The sequence below is a fragment of the Acyrthosiphon pisum genome, chromosome A2 (assembly GCF_005508785.2).
Source record: "Acyrthosiphon pisum isolate AL4f chromosome A2, pea_aphid_22Mar2018_4r6ur, whole genome shotgun sequence".
NCBI classification, from domain to species: domain Eukaryota; kingdom Metazoa; phylum Arthropoda; class Insecta; order Hemiptera; family Aphididae; genus Acyrthosiphon; species Acyrthosiphon pisum.
Window position 1 is genome coordinate 55,505,951 of NC_042495.1, and position 19,165 is coordinate 55,525,115.

Below are 19,165 nucleotides of genomic sequence, written 5' to 3' on the forward strand. Positions count from 1 at the left end.
AGTGTCGACGAGCTCTACAGCCGTGGACCACTCAAATGAACGGCATAGTGGACACTACTATGCCGTAACGGCATTACACTCACCAAATTCGCTAAATTACAAAAAATGTTGTGGTCACTGATGAGGTAATATTTGATAGCCCCATAACATCAAAAAATCATTTTTAAAATTAATTCGTTATTTGTGTATCTATATTTGACAAAATTTAGGGCCAGTTGCACCGTCTCTGATTAAAGTTAACCGGAGTTTAATCTACCGAATTTGCCCGGTTAAATATCTGTTATCAGCTGATTCAGCTTAATCGAAGTTTAACCGATGACGGTGCAACTGATCCTTATTGAGCCTCTGGTTCTACCATAATAATAATTTTTTTGTCACGCCTGCACCGAAAGTTTGGTTTTCGACCACGGTTGAAGCGTTCGAAAGCAACCTTTTTCCGTCCAGCGGGCGGAAAAGAGGAAATCCCCAAAGTGCAGGGGGGAAACGAAGAAATCCCCAAAAGTGCCGGCCGCCGGGCGCGTATCCCCTGCACAACCAGAAACCAAAATGTATACCTACCACGGTCCTTCCAAAACATAAACTTTTAGTTACATCTTAAATTTATAGTATAACCTCCATGACGCATGAACATTTAAACATATTTTGTAGAATAATCTATAATTGTTGCATAGATCTCTGCATAACCTTTTCCATGAACGCAGGGGCGTGACAAAAAATAGTATGTGTGGCTCGCGCGGAAAGGCCATTTCCCGCCCTTGCCACACAATATACTATTTTTTTTTTAATAAATTATTAATGATATTTTACTTCATAACTGCTTGATAATCCATTAAAATTAATTTAACATAAATTAAGTCGTCTTCGTTTTGTATTTTTTTTTCACATCTGTTATCTACAAATAAATAAAACGATATTGTGTACATTTGATAATAGTTCAGTAAATGCAAATCAGTATGACTGTGTATGGGAGAATTAAGGAATTTCAAACAGTTAAGTTAATACATAATTATTAATTAGTATTCAAAAACATTCTAAAATGATCATACGACATTAAATTTAAATACAAAATGTGTTCCTTTATGAATATCTGAAGTTTAAATTGAGACCATCTTGGATTTTCACTCGTAAAAATAATAATGATTTAACTTCTAGTTTAAAATGTGTGGTTGTTTTTTAGAAATTAATAACCTACTGGAAACTTATATCATATTCACCAAACATTTATATAGATTATAGGTACATATAAAATTTGGAATGATTTTTTAATATTTTGTGTTAGTTAAAAACATATTAAATGTTCTATTTTTTTTCTCTAAATATCAATAACCATTAGGTTATGATCGAAAGAGGCTTACAGTATCTAATCGGATCTAGTTTATACTAGTAGAAGTCAATAGTAGACATTTAACAGTACTTTGAAATATTTTTTAAAACCTTATTTTTAAATTCTTGAGATATTTTGTACTACTCGAGAAATGTTCAGCTCAGATATAAACATTCATTATTTAAATGACAGCATAATTTTATATAATTAATTATTTAGAGGATAATTTCCTAACCTAACTAACTAGTAAATTGACAGATGTCAGTATTAAAAACCAAACGAGTTGTTTTTGAGTTATCCAACATTCTATACAAAGGATTTTGGATCCATGACAATAGTTTTTGAATATAACCCTATTGGTTATTTGAAAGTTTTAGTAATTTATATATTACCAATATTTATAAGTAAGTTGCAGGTAAAATTAACACCATATTAACACTCCAATATTATGTTCATTAATTATTTTTGTAAAACGATTTTTAAGGGCCTATTATCCTTGATACAAACATTTTAATAACTGGTTTACTTTTTGTTCGAATAATCAATTAGACGAATTGAAATTTCATAAAAATTATCTATTTAATAATTTGCAGTTAAACCACGTGTTTCCGGAAGCTTACAAAACTATACAGAACACTCCTTAAGTATAGGTATTATAAAAAAATCTCAAGAACTTGAAAAAACGATTTTATTGTATTCTAAAAATTCGAGTTTGAATGTATTCATTATTAAATGATAAAATGAGGGTGAAAATGCTTGGTGAATCACTTTGAATACCTACACTTTTTTTTTAATACAGTTTAGTCGCGATAACTTGAAGTTGAAGGGGATACAAATTCACTTCGAGATTTGTAATATTCGAGATATCTTACTAATTTATAGGGGAACAATTTTTTAATAAAATAAAAGTATAAAACACAATTCTAGTTGTCAAGTTTTTCTAGTTATCGCGACTTGACTGTATTTATCCTTAAACTTATACCTAACGAAATAAAAAAGTGAGTTATAACATCATGACGATATTAGTGCCGATTACCATACCTACAATTAAATTATATGTATCGTGTATACAATAAGTTATAAGTACCTATAAATACACTATACAATGTACAAATACCTCATAAGTTGTACCTACTCACCATTTGAGGAATATTCTGACCACTTAATTGCATGGTTCTGGGATCCAATATTTGATATAAACCTGTAAGTTTTGCCAATATTATGTTGAAAACGTGGCTCTACTCGTCCAGAATATGAATAAAATTACTATTATACTATAAAGTTTAATAAAAAATAATATAATTATTAATGATTTTAAATAATTGCTGGTCGTGTGTTTTTATTGAATTCTCTCCACTCTCGAGCTCAGTGCGTGCCATTCTGTCTACTTCGCTGTTCGTGTTGTCCGCGGCTATCATGCTCGTCGACTTTTTTATGCTCGTTGGGGTCTAAAATATTTATGGTCAGTTGTCACATTATTATTTTAATATCAACTATTCATTAGTAATTTAACCGTGGATTCTCAGTATTACCTATATTATTTCATATTTAAGACCATTAAATTATGCAGTTGTAATTTGAATAAATATATACTTTGCCTTTAGCGTGTATGTATCATTATAAAAACGAAGGACTGTTGATTTATAAAAGTATATTTTTTAAACATGCAACAAAAAAATATAGAGGTAATTCTACATAAATAAAACGGGAATATACAAAATGCATATTGCATGCCAAAAAATTAAATATTGTTTGAACTTTGAAGCAGCTGTAGATCTAGAATTATCAGGGTTGTTTTTTCGAAAGAATAAAACAACAATACACAATTAAAAAATTACCAACTAAAATTAGAACTTTATTAATCATTGTTATAACGAAGCTTCTTCCGCATGTGCTGTCTCCGACTTACAAATGGAAACGTATAGCAAACTACATATTTTATTAATAAAGTTATTTAAGTTTAAAAAACACAAAAATAATGGATTTTGAAACAACAATAGTATATTGTGTGGCAAGGGCGGGAAGTGAGCCATTTCAGTCGCGGGCGTCGTGTGCCGCATTTCGCCCAAGACTGAAATGGTCTTCCCGCGCGAGCCACACATATACTATGTTTTGTCACGCCCCTGCGTTCATGGAAAAGGTTATGCAGGGATCTATGCAACAATTATTATAGACTATTCTACAAAATATGTTTAAATGTTAATGCGTCATGCAAGGAGGTTATACTGTGAAAGTTTATCAGTGAAAACAAAAAATGTTTATCATATATAAAAGTGACAAGGTAAATCGGAAAAGGATATTATGGAGTGGACAAAATGGGAAGTGTAATTTTGTTAATTAGGGAATTTACAGCCTATAGAAGAGGGTTTAAAATACTTTTTGAAATCTTCTATAAATTTGTTGATGACGTGAAGAGGTTTATTGGCTGATGATGAAATGGCTGTCGCTTTGGCATAAGATTTCGTTTTTTGATTTGAGTTGTTACTGGGGACGTTGAAGATTTGTGGTGCAACAGGTACAGCAGATGGTGGAATGGGGTGATTTTTCGGTTTATCAACTGTGTAAGCGACTTTGTGAATAGTACGCTTTAGTAAGTCTTTAAAAATTTGACAACCTTTGTAGTTGGCAGTTTGCAGGTTACCGTCACAATTGGCGCATTTAGCGGCTTTAAAACCTTTGTAGGTATTATTATTATTACCGTATAATTTGTAGATTGTCATTAGATATTTACTGAGTGCAGAGAATACACTTCACATGCTATATTGTAGGCATATTAATATGTTTATTGAATACTATTATATCGTATCGTACAAATCCGATAAATTATTTCTCATCGTCGTTTTTTTCTTTAAATAATTTATACATTTTTTAATAATTTTGAAATTTCAACATCTATAGAGATAAACATCCTATATCTCTATACACTATTCACAATGAGATCATTACTCGGCGGCGACCAGTTTTCGTCGGGCGGCGGTCAGACATATGGCCAGACATAATGACGGCATATTTATCACACGCCCCCCCCCCCCCGTTAACGTCTATGGCACTATGAGAATCTGACTAAAAAAAATTTTGAATCAGAAAAGCAGTGAAAAATTGCCCTAGTCTAATAAAAACTAAAATGACGCCGCTGTGAGCAATGTGGTTTTCGTTCTTAAAAATGTATTGTTACAAACTTACTTGGTTTCTATTATTAATTTGGGTGGTCGTATAAATGATGTGTACACTGATAACAGAATAAAGAAAAGTATTTTATATTGTGGATTTTAATTTACAACTAAGATTTATTGGATTTTTGATATTTTTAATTGAAATCAGAAAAACTTAAACCAAAAAGTGAAAATTAAATTAAAATCGCAAAATTACATTTCGGTTATAAGCTCTTGTTAAAAGCTTGTATATTAATGTTTTTGAACATATTGAACAATCATTTAGTTTTATGTGGAGCATTTTAAACCCTGCAAGTGGCACCCCCTGCTACGTTTCTGTATAGGAGAGTTTTACAGTTCAGTCCCAGATATGGAATTATATTTATGACTAAATTCCGTCAGATAAAACAGCTACCTAGTTGATATTGGATTTCTTATCTATTGCTATCTTATCTACGTCATGCATTATTAATAATAATAGAGTATAGTAAATCGTAGGTTGAAACGAATATTTTCATATAAATATAAATCAGTGGTAGAGTCAATCATCGGTACTCAGTATCGGATATTTGACAATAATAATACATTTATTTAAAACAAAAAAAAATCAGATTTACATTGCTTATGAATCTTATAACAACCAGGTGAATAATGATTATTTAGGCAAGCAAACGTATTACGAAGAACAATTTAATTTCGTATTAACAATATTAAACTTTGTACAATGAAGTATACATTCTATAAATAATCCATTACAGGTTAATACCTACTACTTACTAATTAAATTGAAAATAAACATATAATAAATAAAATAAAGATGTATTAGGAAGTTATTCATTTCAAGTTCAAACATCAGCTGGTTTGTTTCATGATCATAATCTGTAGAAGTATTATTGATGCGTGAGTAAAATTCGTATATGTTGGTAAGTACGCTTTATATTATAAACATCCAATACAAAAATTGTAGTAGGAGATAAATAATAAAAACAATGCACAAATTATGCAGCCAGAATAATCTGAAAAAAAAAATATATATATATATATAATAAATATAAAATAAAGTAACATAAGTGATAACAAAGTACGATTCTAATTTCATTCACGACCTTAAACCCAACTCACACTTAATTTTTTTAAACTTGAGTTTAATTAAAACATTTGTTTTTCCTATCTTAAATGTGTGATTCAAATAAAAAAAAAAATTTATTTGCATTTAAAATGTTGTTTTAACTTAATAAAAAATAATAACTAATAAGTATTGATTACTGATAGGTTAGGTTAGGTTAGGTTAAATCTGCCTTTTTCATTGGAAATAAATAATTAAAAATTTAACGTTATAAATTATAGCCAAATTTTAACTAAAATATTTTTATATGATTTTGATCAACCATCAACCATTCGAACAGTTCAAGAAGTTAGATTCTAATTTTAACTTAATTTTTTATCAAATAGTTGAGAACCATTTCTATTTATTAAATAATAAAAAATTCAAAACTTTACTTTCGATTTTTTGTTACAGCCTTTTCTATATTACTCAGGTCTTCGTGAAGTATATGTTTCCTGATCCCCAAATAATAGATTTTTATATAGGTTTTCCAGTCGAAATCTTCAAAGCTGAACCAAAACGTCTTCTGATCTTCTTTACTTAGTGACAACCACAGGTCTACAGTATTTTTATTATCAAATGACCACTGTCTAGTAGTAAATTCACGAAGCAAATCCAACGCAATTTCAATTTTTGAATACGTTTTAAGCATTCTAAATAAGTATAAAAATATGTTTTAAGCTTCTATAAAGGTGCCAATTAATTGTATAATGCTTCAAGTGCCAAGTTCAAAAACTTGGTTTTTTTATGATAAATACAAATCATACAAGTTATAAGTGTGATAATTATGTGTTATATATAAGTTAGCTTATACAATGATATATTAGTGTAAGAGCGTAACATGCATTATTATAATTACTATGTTTAAAATCAGCACATTAAATTAACTATATTATAAATTTAAAATTACATTGGTTTGAATTTTGAACTAAACCCTACACAAATGATAATAATAATAATAATAATAATAATAAAAAAATTAGAAAATCTCAATAAATTGTTCGCCTCTCTACAAGTATAGAATAGTATAATTAAATATATTTATTATATTTTAAATCGTAGAATATGTACATTGTAATTATAAGAAAAATGCATTTTGGCTTTAAAACCCACGATGACAAAAACAATGGAAAAAAAATGTAATTAAAACGTAATTTAGTACCTATTGTTAATTTATACTTATAATTACTTAAAAGATAATTTATATCTCAATTTATTTAAAACTGAAGAATCATCAACTGAGAGTGCATTTTTTTAGTTATTAAATCACCTATAGCCGATTATTAATATCCCAAATCACAGTTTTGGAACCACATGTAGTACATCGTAGAATAAGTTTAAAAATATAAACAAATAAATAACAATTCAAATTAAAAACTTACTTGGGAGATTGACCACTTATAATTAATAACAAATCCACAAATGCAGCCGGTATCGTATGTAGCCAAAATCTCAGAATTGTGCTAACTAATGAATTGGTATGGGAAATATAAAACATATACCAAATCGATCTCAACGGAGGAATGTCAAAATAATTTTCTTGCATTTCTTTTATATATTTACCCCAGGTCAACGGGCTTTCAACACTAGAAACGTAATTATATATTTTTGGTACCTTGTTCATTTGATTGGAATGTCGATGTCTGAAAATTATAACAATTTTTAATGTTTTGGTGAAAATTGTAGGGATCAAAAAAATATACCTGTTAACTGTATCCCACATAACACTGATCAATGCATTTACTGTATAATCAACTGGAATAATATCAGCCATTTTATTTTTGTCAAGCTGTATCGTTCTTAAAAATCCAGCTATGACTCCGGTAACTATACCGGATGGTCCATTAATATTATCCAACCAACCAGGATTAGGTTCTAACTTTGTGCATCCAACTGTAAAATATTATTATGGTTCTTCTTTAAGTAATTATAATTTGTCACGGTTTTTTTAAGTTGTTAAAGAACTTAGACGTATCTTAACCAAAAGTATCGTTTGACGTTTATCATGGTTCACCCGACAAAGAAGTAAGACAATTAACGAGAAGAAAATAATCTTAAATAAATCAACTACGCATATTTGATGGTTTATATCAGGGGTGGCCAAACCGCGGCTCGCGTCATAGACTTTTGCAGCTCGCATCTTAAAGTAAGAGCCAAGATGTAAAAAAAAAAAGGTCATATAATATATAATAATATGACCTTTTTTTTTTTTTTATATCTTGGCTCTTCAATTTTTATTAATATAGTTGGTGGCTCACGAGTCTCTTCTCGCTGGCCACCCCTGTAAAGTTTATACATCAAACAAAACTTTTGTAAAGAACTTAATATATTTTAATAACGGTTAATGAAATGTATTTTTTCTACTATTCAAACTGTAATCAGACAAGAAATAAAAAAAATAAATGCACATCATTGTAAAATGAATACTGTCATTGCAGTATCACACCGTTCAGAATCTTAAGTTTGTTCTTCTGAACAAATGCACTACCAATTTATGACCATTCATTAATCACGAAATCAATAGCTGAGTAAGTCAGAGCACTATCTACCGTCTACCTAGTTCAAAAAGAATTATATTTTATACACAAACTAAAAGATATGCCAATCCCTTTCATCTAAACTTATATAAATCAGCCAGACCCAGTTCGAATATATTAAGTTTATATTAATGTGTCTGTACATATTTTGTATAATTGAATAACGCTTGTGATCTATTATGCCACATAACGAATAACTTGGTTCACTATCAAAAAAAAAAAATACACAAATAAGACATAGCATTTTAACATTCCCACACTTTGATTACAATTTAATATTATATTTAACAAACACACTTACTAATTGATGGACGAAATATTGAAATTGGCAATTGATTGTCATTGCTCGACATCAAATTTTCTGCGATTGCTTTAGTAAACGTGTATGTATTGGGCCAATTGTTTAAGATACTATATTTACAAACGAAAAAAAAAATCAAGAACTAAAAAAAATGATTATCTATTTACAATTATATAATTTACTTTGGACATGAAATTTCGTCTTTGGACATATTTTTCAGTTCCTTGGCCGTAATTGGAGTGGGATAGAATTCTTCTTTAATTACATTCCTCGGGCAATGTGAATAAGCGGTCGATACGTGTACAAGACCCTGCAACAATAATTATGATTAATTCATGTGGGTTTCCTTCCATGTTGTACTACTGTATATATTTATATATATATATATCATATGTTTAGATAGTTATTTATGGGACCAATGTGGGGAGGGAGTCCGTACCTCATAGACCACCCCCCTCGTAAATAAACGACTGCAGGGGAGAAATGGTAAATTCTATAAAAGTAGGCACCTAATCTTCTACATAGACATAGTGTAGTTAGTTACTACATGATATACTGTTAACTACAACAGAAATGGTGTTAAGTCATATACACGATTTTTTTAAAAAAAAAGTTTTAAAAAATGATAAAAGCCAAAAGTATAAACTTAATATAGAAAAAAAAAACAAATGTATTTTATGAGCCATATTCATTTTTAAGAAATATCAGTCTAAACAATAATAAATTACCATTACTCCACCATTTTTTTTTCGTTAAGTAAAAAAGCGGTTTTCCATCTTTTATTTACAGATAAAAATTTATTTGTATAGGAGTTAACATTTGGCCCCACAGAGATTCTAAATAATATTATTAACCACAAAACAAAGGAAACATGGCAGAAAAATTGGAATAAAGTTCCACATGCAAACAATTATTAAGAAATATAAAACCTCGTATTGAAAAATGGAAATCCATTATAAATCCACTTTTTTTAAAAAGAAGAGATGATATTATGATTATTACTGCATATTTTTTTGATTGAGTCAGGATGGGAGACACACATTTAACTCACTCCTTTCTTGTCACTAAAGAACACGACACATGGAGGGAAACCTTAAGATCAATAATATTGTGACCAAAGGCCCATAAATCATAATATGCCGAAGCAATAAAAAAACGATAAAACATGAAAGCAATATTTATTTCTTTTCCTTAGCTTAAACTTAAGTTAAAAATTGTGAACATTGTTATTTTATTTTTGGTAATTATATCCTATACCGACAGTAGATATACATAATCTAAATAATCTAAAAGTAGACTAATAACCATTGCTGTTGAAGCTTTAACAGATAATAAAATATATTTACCAATTGTATTGCCTGCATCATATTTTAGTTTATAAACACAATATACCTCTTAATTACTATATCGATTATCGTACAATAATTATTTGTTTTAAGACGACTACGCTACACAGAACACAGATAGTTGTTGTGTCCGTCTTACAAGTGCATAACATAGCAAATACACACTCGGCAGATCACTAAGTGTTAGTAAACTCAGATAGTTTAAAAATTAGGGTGAATCGACCTATTATAAGACTTGGTGGTAAGAACATCATCTGTGTTTATATATGGGGTTCTTACGCTGATTCAGTTTTTAAGTGAGTTATGAACATTTTTAATTTACGCTATATTATATATACTCATAAGTCATAATTTACTAAAAAATTGAACTATCATAACTAGGGCAGAGGACTTGTAGCTCTAAGAAATCACCAAATATGCGCTTAAATATACAAAATATGCATTAAAAATATGCTTTTTTAAATTAATATTTTTGATTAAAAAATTAGAATTTTTGTGTAGGTACTTATTATTTTAATGAATAAATTTTATTTTCAACTTTATTTAACAACTGACTATTAATTATTTGGACTCTTTGAATTATTATTTTAACTGGATACTTCTTCAAAACTTTCAACTTCTTCGACTACTAAAAAACAATTAACAAAATAATTTAGTTTCAAATATTTAAGATTGACACAAATTTTTACCTTGGAAGTTGCATTGGACAATAAGGTGTTTTTTCAAATTGTCAAACGTAAAACTTTTCCTATTGTCGGATAACAAGACTTTAAACATCGAAAAAGAACGTTCCACGTCAACAGAATTTATAAGAGCATATTTAAAGTATGCTAAATCGCCAAGGCTCAAGTTTTCAGGTATTCTGACCATTGAAGTTTCTTCTCCAGTTAAAATTTTTGAAATTTGAGCTAATGTTTGGTAACCTTCATTTTTCTCTAAAACATCATTCATCTTTTCTTGAATAATTTTTCCCACTGTACCGGGTACTTGATTCAATTTTAAAAAAAGGCGGGTAAGTCGTGGATGTCGCTCTGCTGTACAGTAGGTTACAAGTGGGTTACTGTAATGGATGGAATTAAATTTGAATCCAATGATATTATATCATTGTATACGAAAAACGATTCTGAACGGAGATGATTTGTCAGTCTAGGATATATTATTTTTAAAGAAAAACTTATGGAGAACCTTGTACCAAATTTTAAAAACTTAGTTATAAAAGAAAACATTTTTACGATTTTTCAACCACTAAATTACTTGCAAATTTTCGCAATTTTGACATATTTCGTATAAATTTGAACTTTAAATGCTTATAAATAAAAATTGTGACAATGTATTCCTTTTATTTTGCAACTGCTATTGTAAAAATATGTTAGGAGCCTTGTATTAAATTTCCAAATCTTAGAATTAAAAAGAAAAACTTTTATGAATTTCTGTTTAAGATTATTTGAACATTGCCGTAATTTTTACGTATTTAGTCAAAATTTGAACTTTAAATGCTTATAAAAAAAAATTGTGCCTATGTATTTTTATAATTTTTGAATGGGAGTTAGAACAACATATGTGTACCCTTCTATTAAATTTTCAAGTATTTTGTCCCAGCTAATTTTTTTTTATCAACATTTATAAAAAAAAAATCAAAAAAAATCGATTATTTCAATTGCCTATAAATAGATTAAAAATTAGTGAAATATTTTGAAAATAAAACTATATAAAGAAAATGTCAATTTAAACAACTGGTAAAATTTTCAAGTGTCTACGACTCATACTTTTTGAATAATAACAAATATCAAAAATCGTTTGAGGCTAAACCGTTATTTAATGCGGTTTTGTAAAAATTTAAATTTCAAACACTCCTAAAAATTTTTTGTCTTAGTCCGGTTGAGTTTTTTTTACAGATATTTAAAGAAAAACTTATGGAGAACCTTGTACCAAATTTTAAAAGCTTAGTTATAAAAGAAAAAAATTTTACGATTTTTCAACCACAAAATTACTTGCAAATTTTCGCAATTTTGACATATTTCGTATAAATTTAAACTTTAAGCACTTATAAAAAAAAATTGTGACTAACGATTTTGGATTTTTTTTTATCACTGTGAGAACAACTTATAAGAAACCTTGTATTAAATTTTCAAAGTTTTCTATCCAACCAAAAATTTTTTATCGTTATTTTAAAAAAAAATACTTAGAAAAATTGAAAATTTCATTTGTCTATAAATAGCTCAAAAAAAGTCGAAACACTTTGAAAATTTAACCCTGTATAGACAACGCTAATATAAACATCTGTTGCAAATTTCAAGTGCTTACAATAATTATTTTTGGAGTTACAGTAAAATTAAGTTTTCGTTTTTGTCAAAAATTGGTTTGGCGTAAAAATTCGCGTTTTTCCGTTATTTTTTTAAGGTTTTTCCTGCCGCTTTGGAAAAGTATTGGGAAATTTTCACTTTTGCCCCCCCAAAGTCCCAACTGGATTCACTTTCCTTTCAGAAAAGGTACAATTTTTGAAAATGGAAGCATTTTTTTTGTTCCAAAAGTTGTGGTCGGCCCCAAAAAAAAAAAAAAAAAAAAAAAAAAAAAAAAAAAAAAAAAAAACACACACATCATTGTAAAATCAATACATTCATCACTTCGTTCAGAATCTAAAAATGTCTTCAATTATTTTTACGGCATCTGACAGTGGCATATGTTTTGCCTCAAGACTAGTCATTACGTCGGGGATAAATCCAAAATTAGATTTAATAAACACTAAATTTGTGGCTAGGCTGAGGTCAGCAAAATACTTTTGTGCGTTTTTTTATAGAAATTGCCTCTTCTTTATCCAAAGAATTAACAATTGATTTCAAAGTTTCGTGGTGTTCGCAATAATAACATGCAGCTTTTATCCACGTTCCCCACTTTGTAATTATAGGTTCCGGAGGAAGTGAAAGATCAGGTGCTGTATTTTTAAATATAATTACACGAGAAGGCGCTTTCAAAAAAATATTTTTCACATTAGAAATTACTTTATCTACTTTTGAATAGTGTCCACGAATTTTTTCTGCTATGCGATGAAGCCCATGAACAATACACGTGACATGGATAACTTTAGGATAAAAAATTGTAATTGCATTTCCACTTTTTACCATATAAGGTGCCGCGTCACTTAAATATAACAAGACGTCATTATGCCGCACTCCCTCGGGCCACAAAATATGCATAGAGTCGTCAAATAACTTTGCAATAGTCGAGTTATTAGTTTTAGACAGTACTTCAGAGTTTAATAAAAATGTTTGTCCTGGTTTATCCGTTTCGAGAGTACCAATAAAAAAACGTTTGCGACAAAGCGCCCTAAAGAGTCAGTGGTCTCATCGATGGACACCCAGATTTTTTTGTCAATAACAGCATTTCTAATTTTAATTAATGTTTCATCGTAAATTTCGTCTACGTAGCCTTTTCGTAATGTGGTTACGGCTGGAATTATTTTGCCAGTTTATTTTACTAAAAATGATTTAAAAGATTCATTATTTAATTTATTTAACGGTATATTGGCCGATAACATCGCGGAACACAAATCTCTATTGAAGCACGATTTTTTGGTATCAGTTAGAAAATGCTGTTGAACTTTTTTTATATTTTCATTTTTTTCTTTCTGGGCAACTAATTTTAGATGTTTTGCTGTAGTCAAATGTTGGGTAACATTAAACCTTTTAGCACTTCCACACTTGATATCATAAATTTTACAATAAAGTATTTTACCGTCTGTTGAGAACACTTCAGGACCGAATTCAGACACATAATTGTTTAATTGTGAAAATAAAGACACTTTAACTTTAGGCATTTTGTATAATAAATAGTAAATAGAACGCGTTTGGACGTATACGACGGTCAACCGACAGAAACACAGCGATTACTAAAATATGAATAAGTCCGATGACTACGACAGGCGTCCCCGTGGCCCGTATCGATAACATTTTGTGAGTTGAACAATATTATCTTATCTGGTCTATAAATTGCGGCATCTGATCGGCAAGTCTCGAGAAATATCGTTGATAATATCAACGTTATTTTGGTTGTGTGAATAAATAAATAAAAACGTCGACGAAAAAATATTGGTAAAACTATAAATTATTTAAAATATGCATCTAAAAGTATAAAATGGAAGAATTTGCCCTAAAAACCGAAAAAACGCAAAATATGCACTAAAAACTAAAAAAAACGCTAAATATGTCCTAAAAACCAAAAAAACGCAAAATATGCATTTATATGCACAATAAAATTTCAAAACTAGCTTTGTGATAGCATGAAACGTATTTGTTTCGCACTCTGCTATTTTTGTGACTGTGCAAAAAAAATATGCAATTAATGCTACAAGTCCTCTGCCCTAATCATAACAAACACAGATAATGTACTTACTATCAAGTTTCATGATAGGTCAAATGTTTATTTAACGGCGCTAAACGCGTTCTCTTGAGCGTAAATTTGGTATGTTACGCACTTGTAAGACGAAGCCAACTATGTAGCTTACTCTTATTGAACCTATAGAACCATCTCTGTTCGTTTCAGAATACGATATAATACTGTTTACCTTAAGATTTTTCATCATCGTTGCAAGTGTTAAAATATTATCTGTTCCCTGTATGTTTATTCTTGTTGCTATCTGAAGATTTTCATTGAATTTGATTGTTGCAGCACAGTGAAAAACGAAATTCACATTCTCTATCAACCAATCACGATCTTTTGGTGATAAACCTAGTGAGGGTTGTTCCAAATCACCATCAATCATTTTTATCTTATTCATGAAGTCGGGCTTTTCAACTCGAAGGCGGTCAAACATCTTAAAAATATACATAACATATTATTATGGATAGATGACAACAATAAGTTTACTTTTACTAAAAATAAGTGTCATACAATGAATTAACAAATAATATTTTGTTTTTTAAATTTCATTTAAAAAATGTAATTGCTAGAAACATATTATTATGTAAAGGAATGATATAAATCAGTATTTTTTTTTACGGAAACGTTAATTTAGAACTTGTAATAACCCGATTTTGAAATACCACATCAGGATAAAAATTGTTATGATTCAAAAACCCCCGAGTCTATATTTCACCGGAATCAAGATAATCAGTAAAACTTTTTATGGGAATATAGGTACCTGTGATTCTGGGCAAATAAATGTTGGATTGAAAATATTTGATTGAAATTGTAATAATCAGGTTATTTATTATCTTACATGCATTTTATCATTGAGTAATTTGTTGTTATCTATTATTATCCATATAGAACATAGTGGTGAAATTGTAATTATTTTTGTTTGGATAATACATAGACATTATTGTACATTACTTACAAATTATAATATCTATTAACAATTTTTAACAAAAATAATAATTTTTCCTCATACGATATTAGTTATTCTATTGTAATTAAACAATATTAATCGTTAACACTTGATACTGTTTTTTATTACGTATATATTATTCTTAATTATTAACTAGAAACAATGAATTTTCACAATATTAAAAATTAAAAATTAATTATTTCAAGCTATTATTACATTAAAAAATCTATTCACACAGACTTTAATTATTATAGGTTAGGTAATAAAAGTAATAATTAACAACAGTAAATAGGCGGTATACTGTTATTGCCAGGTTTCCTGAATAATCATTAATTACTTGACATTCAATGAATCAATAGTGACCATAAGGTCCCAAACATGATTTAGTGGCTAGTGATTGGCTCGATCAATTTTATCGAGACATTAAATTATTAATCGATTTTTTAGGCAATCCAGCATATTTTTTTTAAATTAATATAAATATAGGTACCCACCTATTGTAAAATAACCTTAGAAATATAGGCTAACACAATGTCACATAATTATGACTCAGAATATTTTTTTGTGTACAAATAAACAATTATGAATATTTTAGAAAAATTATATTTTTTTAACTTTATTTTTCAATAGTATTTATATTCTTCTGTGAAATTAAACCCATTTTTTAAATGATATTTTGTTAATTTCATCAGTACATCTACCATATTTCAATTGACAGTTGTTATTCATTTTATCATCACATGTAATTCGATGTGTTTACTTTAAGAAATAATATATTGTAAATTTATTTATTTGTTTAACCGTTATCAAATGAATTAAAATGAATAGTCATGATTATCTATGTTTTACTCATAGACCCACAGATATGTATAATAAACATATTATACATATAGGTATGTGCATAGTCCGTATCCTAATTTAATATTTTAATAGACGGAACATGGGAATAGTTCTAGCGGCCGACGTGAGTGCGCTCATTCGATTATTACTCAATTACTACGCACATGCGAAATAGAATTTCCGGTTTGGCAATCGATTATCGCGTTTTAACAATTATTGTATGGTAATGTATTGATGAATAACACACAAAAAATCATATTGTTTCTGGATGAATAATATATATTCATCTATTGAATATAATATGATTTATTAATTATTATGGTAAACTTGCTTTTTTAAAAAATATGCATTTTTAGTTTTGTGTTTTAATAATATATTGTTTAAAATATATGCGAATAAACATAGGTACTTTATGTTATTATAAATGACAACACTGCTCGGTGATATTAAATTGAGTCCATGCTACTTTTATTTGTTTGAATTGAGTCCAGCTTATTAATAGCTTAGTATCTTAGAATTAAGTCTGTATAGATAAAATGGCATAACTACCTATAAGCCGGTGGTGACCTCGAACCTTGCACATTATATTATACATAGTTATTATTATTTTTAATTAATTGACTTTTTATACTTATTATTACAATTAAAAAAAAAAAGTGGTAACAATCACACACATTTTTTTGGGGATTACTCAGCTAATCTCCACGTGGTGTGTCCTGGGTAACGCTAATAGTCTGAAGGGACTCAACTCGAACAACCTAACAATATTGGTCGGACTCAACTCCGATAACCCAAAAGTATTTGGGGGACTCAACTCCGATAACCCAAAAGTATTTGGGGGACTCAATTCAATGTTATCCTCACTTTTATGATGATGGCTGTGACCACTCTATCCAACCCCGTTAACCTGTAATCCTCCGTCTATGAGACATGAGTATGGGGTCTGTGGTTTAACTGTAACTCCCATGAACATAATATCACCATATCAGTATATATCACATGCCACTCCACTACGTTTCGTCGGTATGTTGACCTATTAGTTAATAACAACTAGAAAGTAATATTGTATGAAAATATGAAACAGTATTAAAATAGTTATTATATAAAATACGTGATTGGTTTTTGTAAAAAATGATTAACAATATGAAGCATAGAAATGTATTAATAAACTAGGGCAACATTAGCAAAATATAATATGCATTGATATTGTATAGATTAGATTAATTTAGATTAATCAAGAAATAAGAGGTGAGTGAATATTTACAATGGAAACAATACATTTTAAAACCATATCGTAGCTATTAGTGTAAAATACATAGTCGGTATAACCCGTCGAGTTCAACTTGGCTCTGGGCAACAAAAAAAAAAAACAGTGGTCCGAAAACTTTATTATATTGAAAAAAATATCGTAACCCTGGGGATTTAATACAATTTTCGGACCACTGCTTTTTAAAACAATTACGAATGCGAGTGCCAAGATGAACTGGACAGGTAATGTATGACTATATATTGTGGGTCTGTATATGTAGAAAATGTATTTGAATGGGTGAAACATGACTGAACGTTTTACCTTTTATGAAAGTTGATTGCATAATGATTAATTTATCAACGAACTTTTTTTTAGCTAAAAAACGAAAGGTTGAAGATTTTTTTTAAGCCGCGTTAATAAATTAATAATTATTATTGTTGAATTTGATTAAATTTGTCATTTTAACCGAAACCCCCAGTCTAACTAGAGTAACAGAGTAGATTACCTATGTAAGATGTTGGTTTTCGTAGGTGGGTACAACCAGTAATGTACAAAGTGATACATTTAAACGTTAACTACGCTTTGAGTGGTGTAGAGGCACCACGCACAATGTTTGTCCACTACTTTTCTTATCTCAAAATATGTATATGTTAATAACTAACTACAATATACTCGTCCAGAACTGAATTTCTCAAAAATATTCATCTTTAAAATATAACATCAAAAATGTATGCTGTCATTCGAAAAAGTGTAAAAATGATTATTATAATATACTTAGTATATTATAATATATAACCTCTTATAATATGTGGATATTTACGAATGATTTCTCCCTTCAAGTGTGAGTTGCATTTGCTAGTCGTTTCTACGCCCGGTGGATATCGGAAAATACCTATAAATCACTTTCGTAAATTCTATGGAGAGGTATAGTGGCGATGACTTAAAAAACGGAATCGACGGAGACCGCCGAGGGGGATACGGGCGCAGTGGAAACAGTGGCGGAACTAGGGGGAGGGGGGGGGGGTAGCTGGGGATTGATCCTCAGGCGTAAAATTTTAGTGGGCGTAATTTTTTGTGGGTCTTTATATTAATGATTGGTTTTTGAAGTAAGAAAATATTTTTATTTCAAATAATAATGAAAAACAAAAATAAAATTATATATTATGGCGTAAAATATGTATTCGTCATTCTATTATTAGATCTCGTAGCTGCGCGATCGGCGTGCGTCGGCGGTCGACAGTACATATAGATTATAGAGACAGACTAATAATACAAATTAAATATAAACGATTGTATTTATTAGTGATTCAATCGTAAATATAAAATATATATTAATTAATATGAACGTTTTCGTCGACGCACGGCGACGACGCGAACAAAAATAGCAAACAATTAATTACCACAGTCCACAGTGATAATTCTGTCATTTGCCATTTGAAAGCGCAGCCGACCAAGCGGAAAAGCCATTAATCAGTATAGTACATCATATTTTTTGTTAAAGGTAAGATTATGAATAGGTAGATTCGTAGAAGTATACAAAATAACTAATAAGTATACTGGTAATTGGTATGCTGCTGTATGTACCTACTATAATTATTAAGATTCTGAGTGAAAATGTGAAAATATAAAAGAATTTTTTGATGCAGTGTTTCGTTAAAATTTCCGATACCTACACAATAACTTATAAGATTATCAATTAACGTACGATGTATTATATCTGCTTATTAAAAATTATGTTAATATTTTATAATCTATATATATAAGAATGTAACTTGATTTTGGAGAAGAAGGAAACCGGTTTGTTTGTTTATTTTTTATTATTATTATTATTTTTTTTTTTCACTTGCATTTTTCCATTTAAAATATATATTATTCATTGAACAAATAATTTATTGTTACATTTTTTTTTACCTAATCTCTATTCTATAATAAAAATAATAAAATTTACCACTCCAGTTGTTGAATTCAAAATGTAGGATATATAATTT

The 19,165-nt window shown here is 29.1% G+C and overlaps 1 protein-coding gene across 1 annotated transcript in view; it reads right to left on the bottom strand.

Annotated features, from left to right (window-relative positions):
• Nucleotides 1-5,076: 5,076 nt before the first annotated feature.
• LOC100164181 (fatty acyl-CoA reductase wat) overlaps nucleotides 5,077-19,165 on the bottom strand; it is a 20,721-nt gene continuing 6,632 nt past the window's right edge. Inside the window, exons 2-8 of the mRNA XM_001946115.4 lie at nucleotides 14,327-14,575; nucleotides 8,602-8,729; nucleotides 8,420-8,529; nucleotides 7,285-7,474; nucleotides 6,964-7,224; nucleotides 5,977-6,234; nucleotides 5,077-5,492 (exon numbers count right to left, since the gene is read on the bottom strand). Coding sequence (XP_001946150.2) covers nucleotides 5,411-5,492; nucleotides 5,977-6,234; nucleotides 6,964-7,224; nucleotides 7,285-7,474; nucleotides 8,420-8,529; nucleotides 8,602-8,729; nucleotides 14,327-14,575 — 1,278 coding nt within the window. The 3' untranslated portion in view covers nucleotides 5,077-5,410. The remainder of the gene's footprint in view (nucleotides 5,493-5,976; nucleotides 6,235-6,963; nucleotides 7,225-7,284; nucleotides 7,475-8,419; nucleotides 8,530-8,601; nucleotides 8,730-14,326; nucleotides 14,576-19,165) is intronic.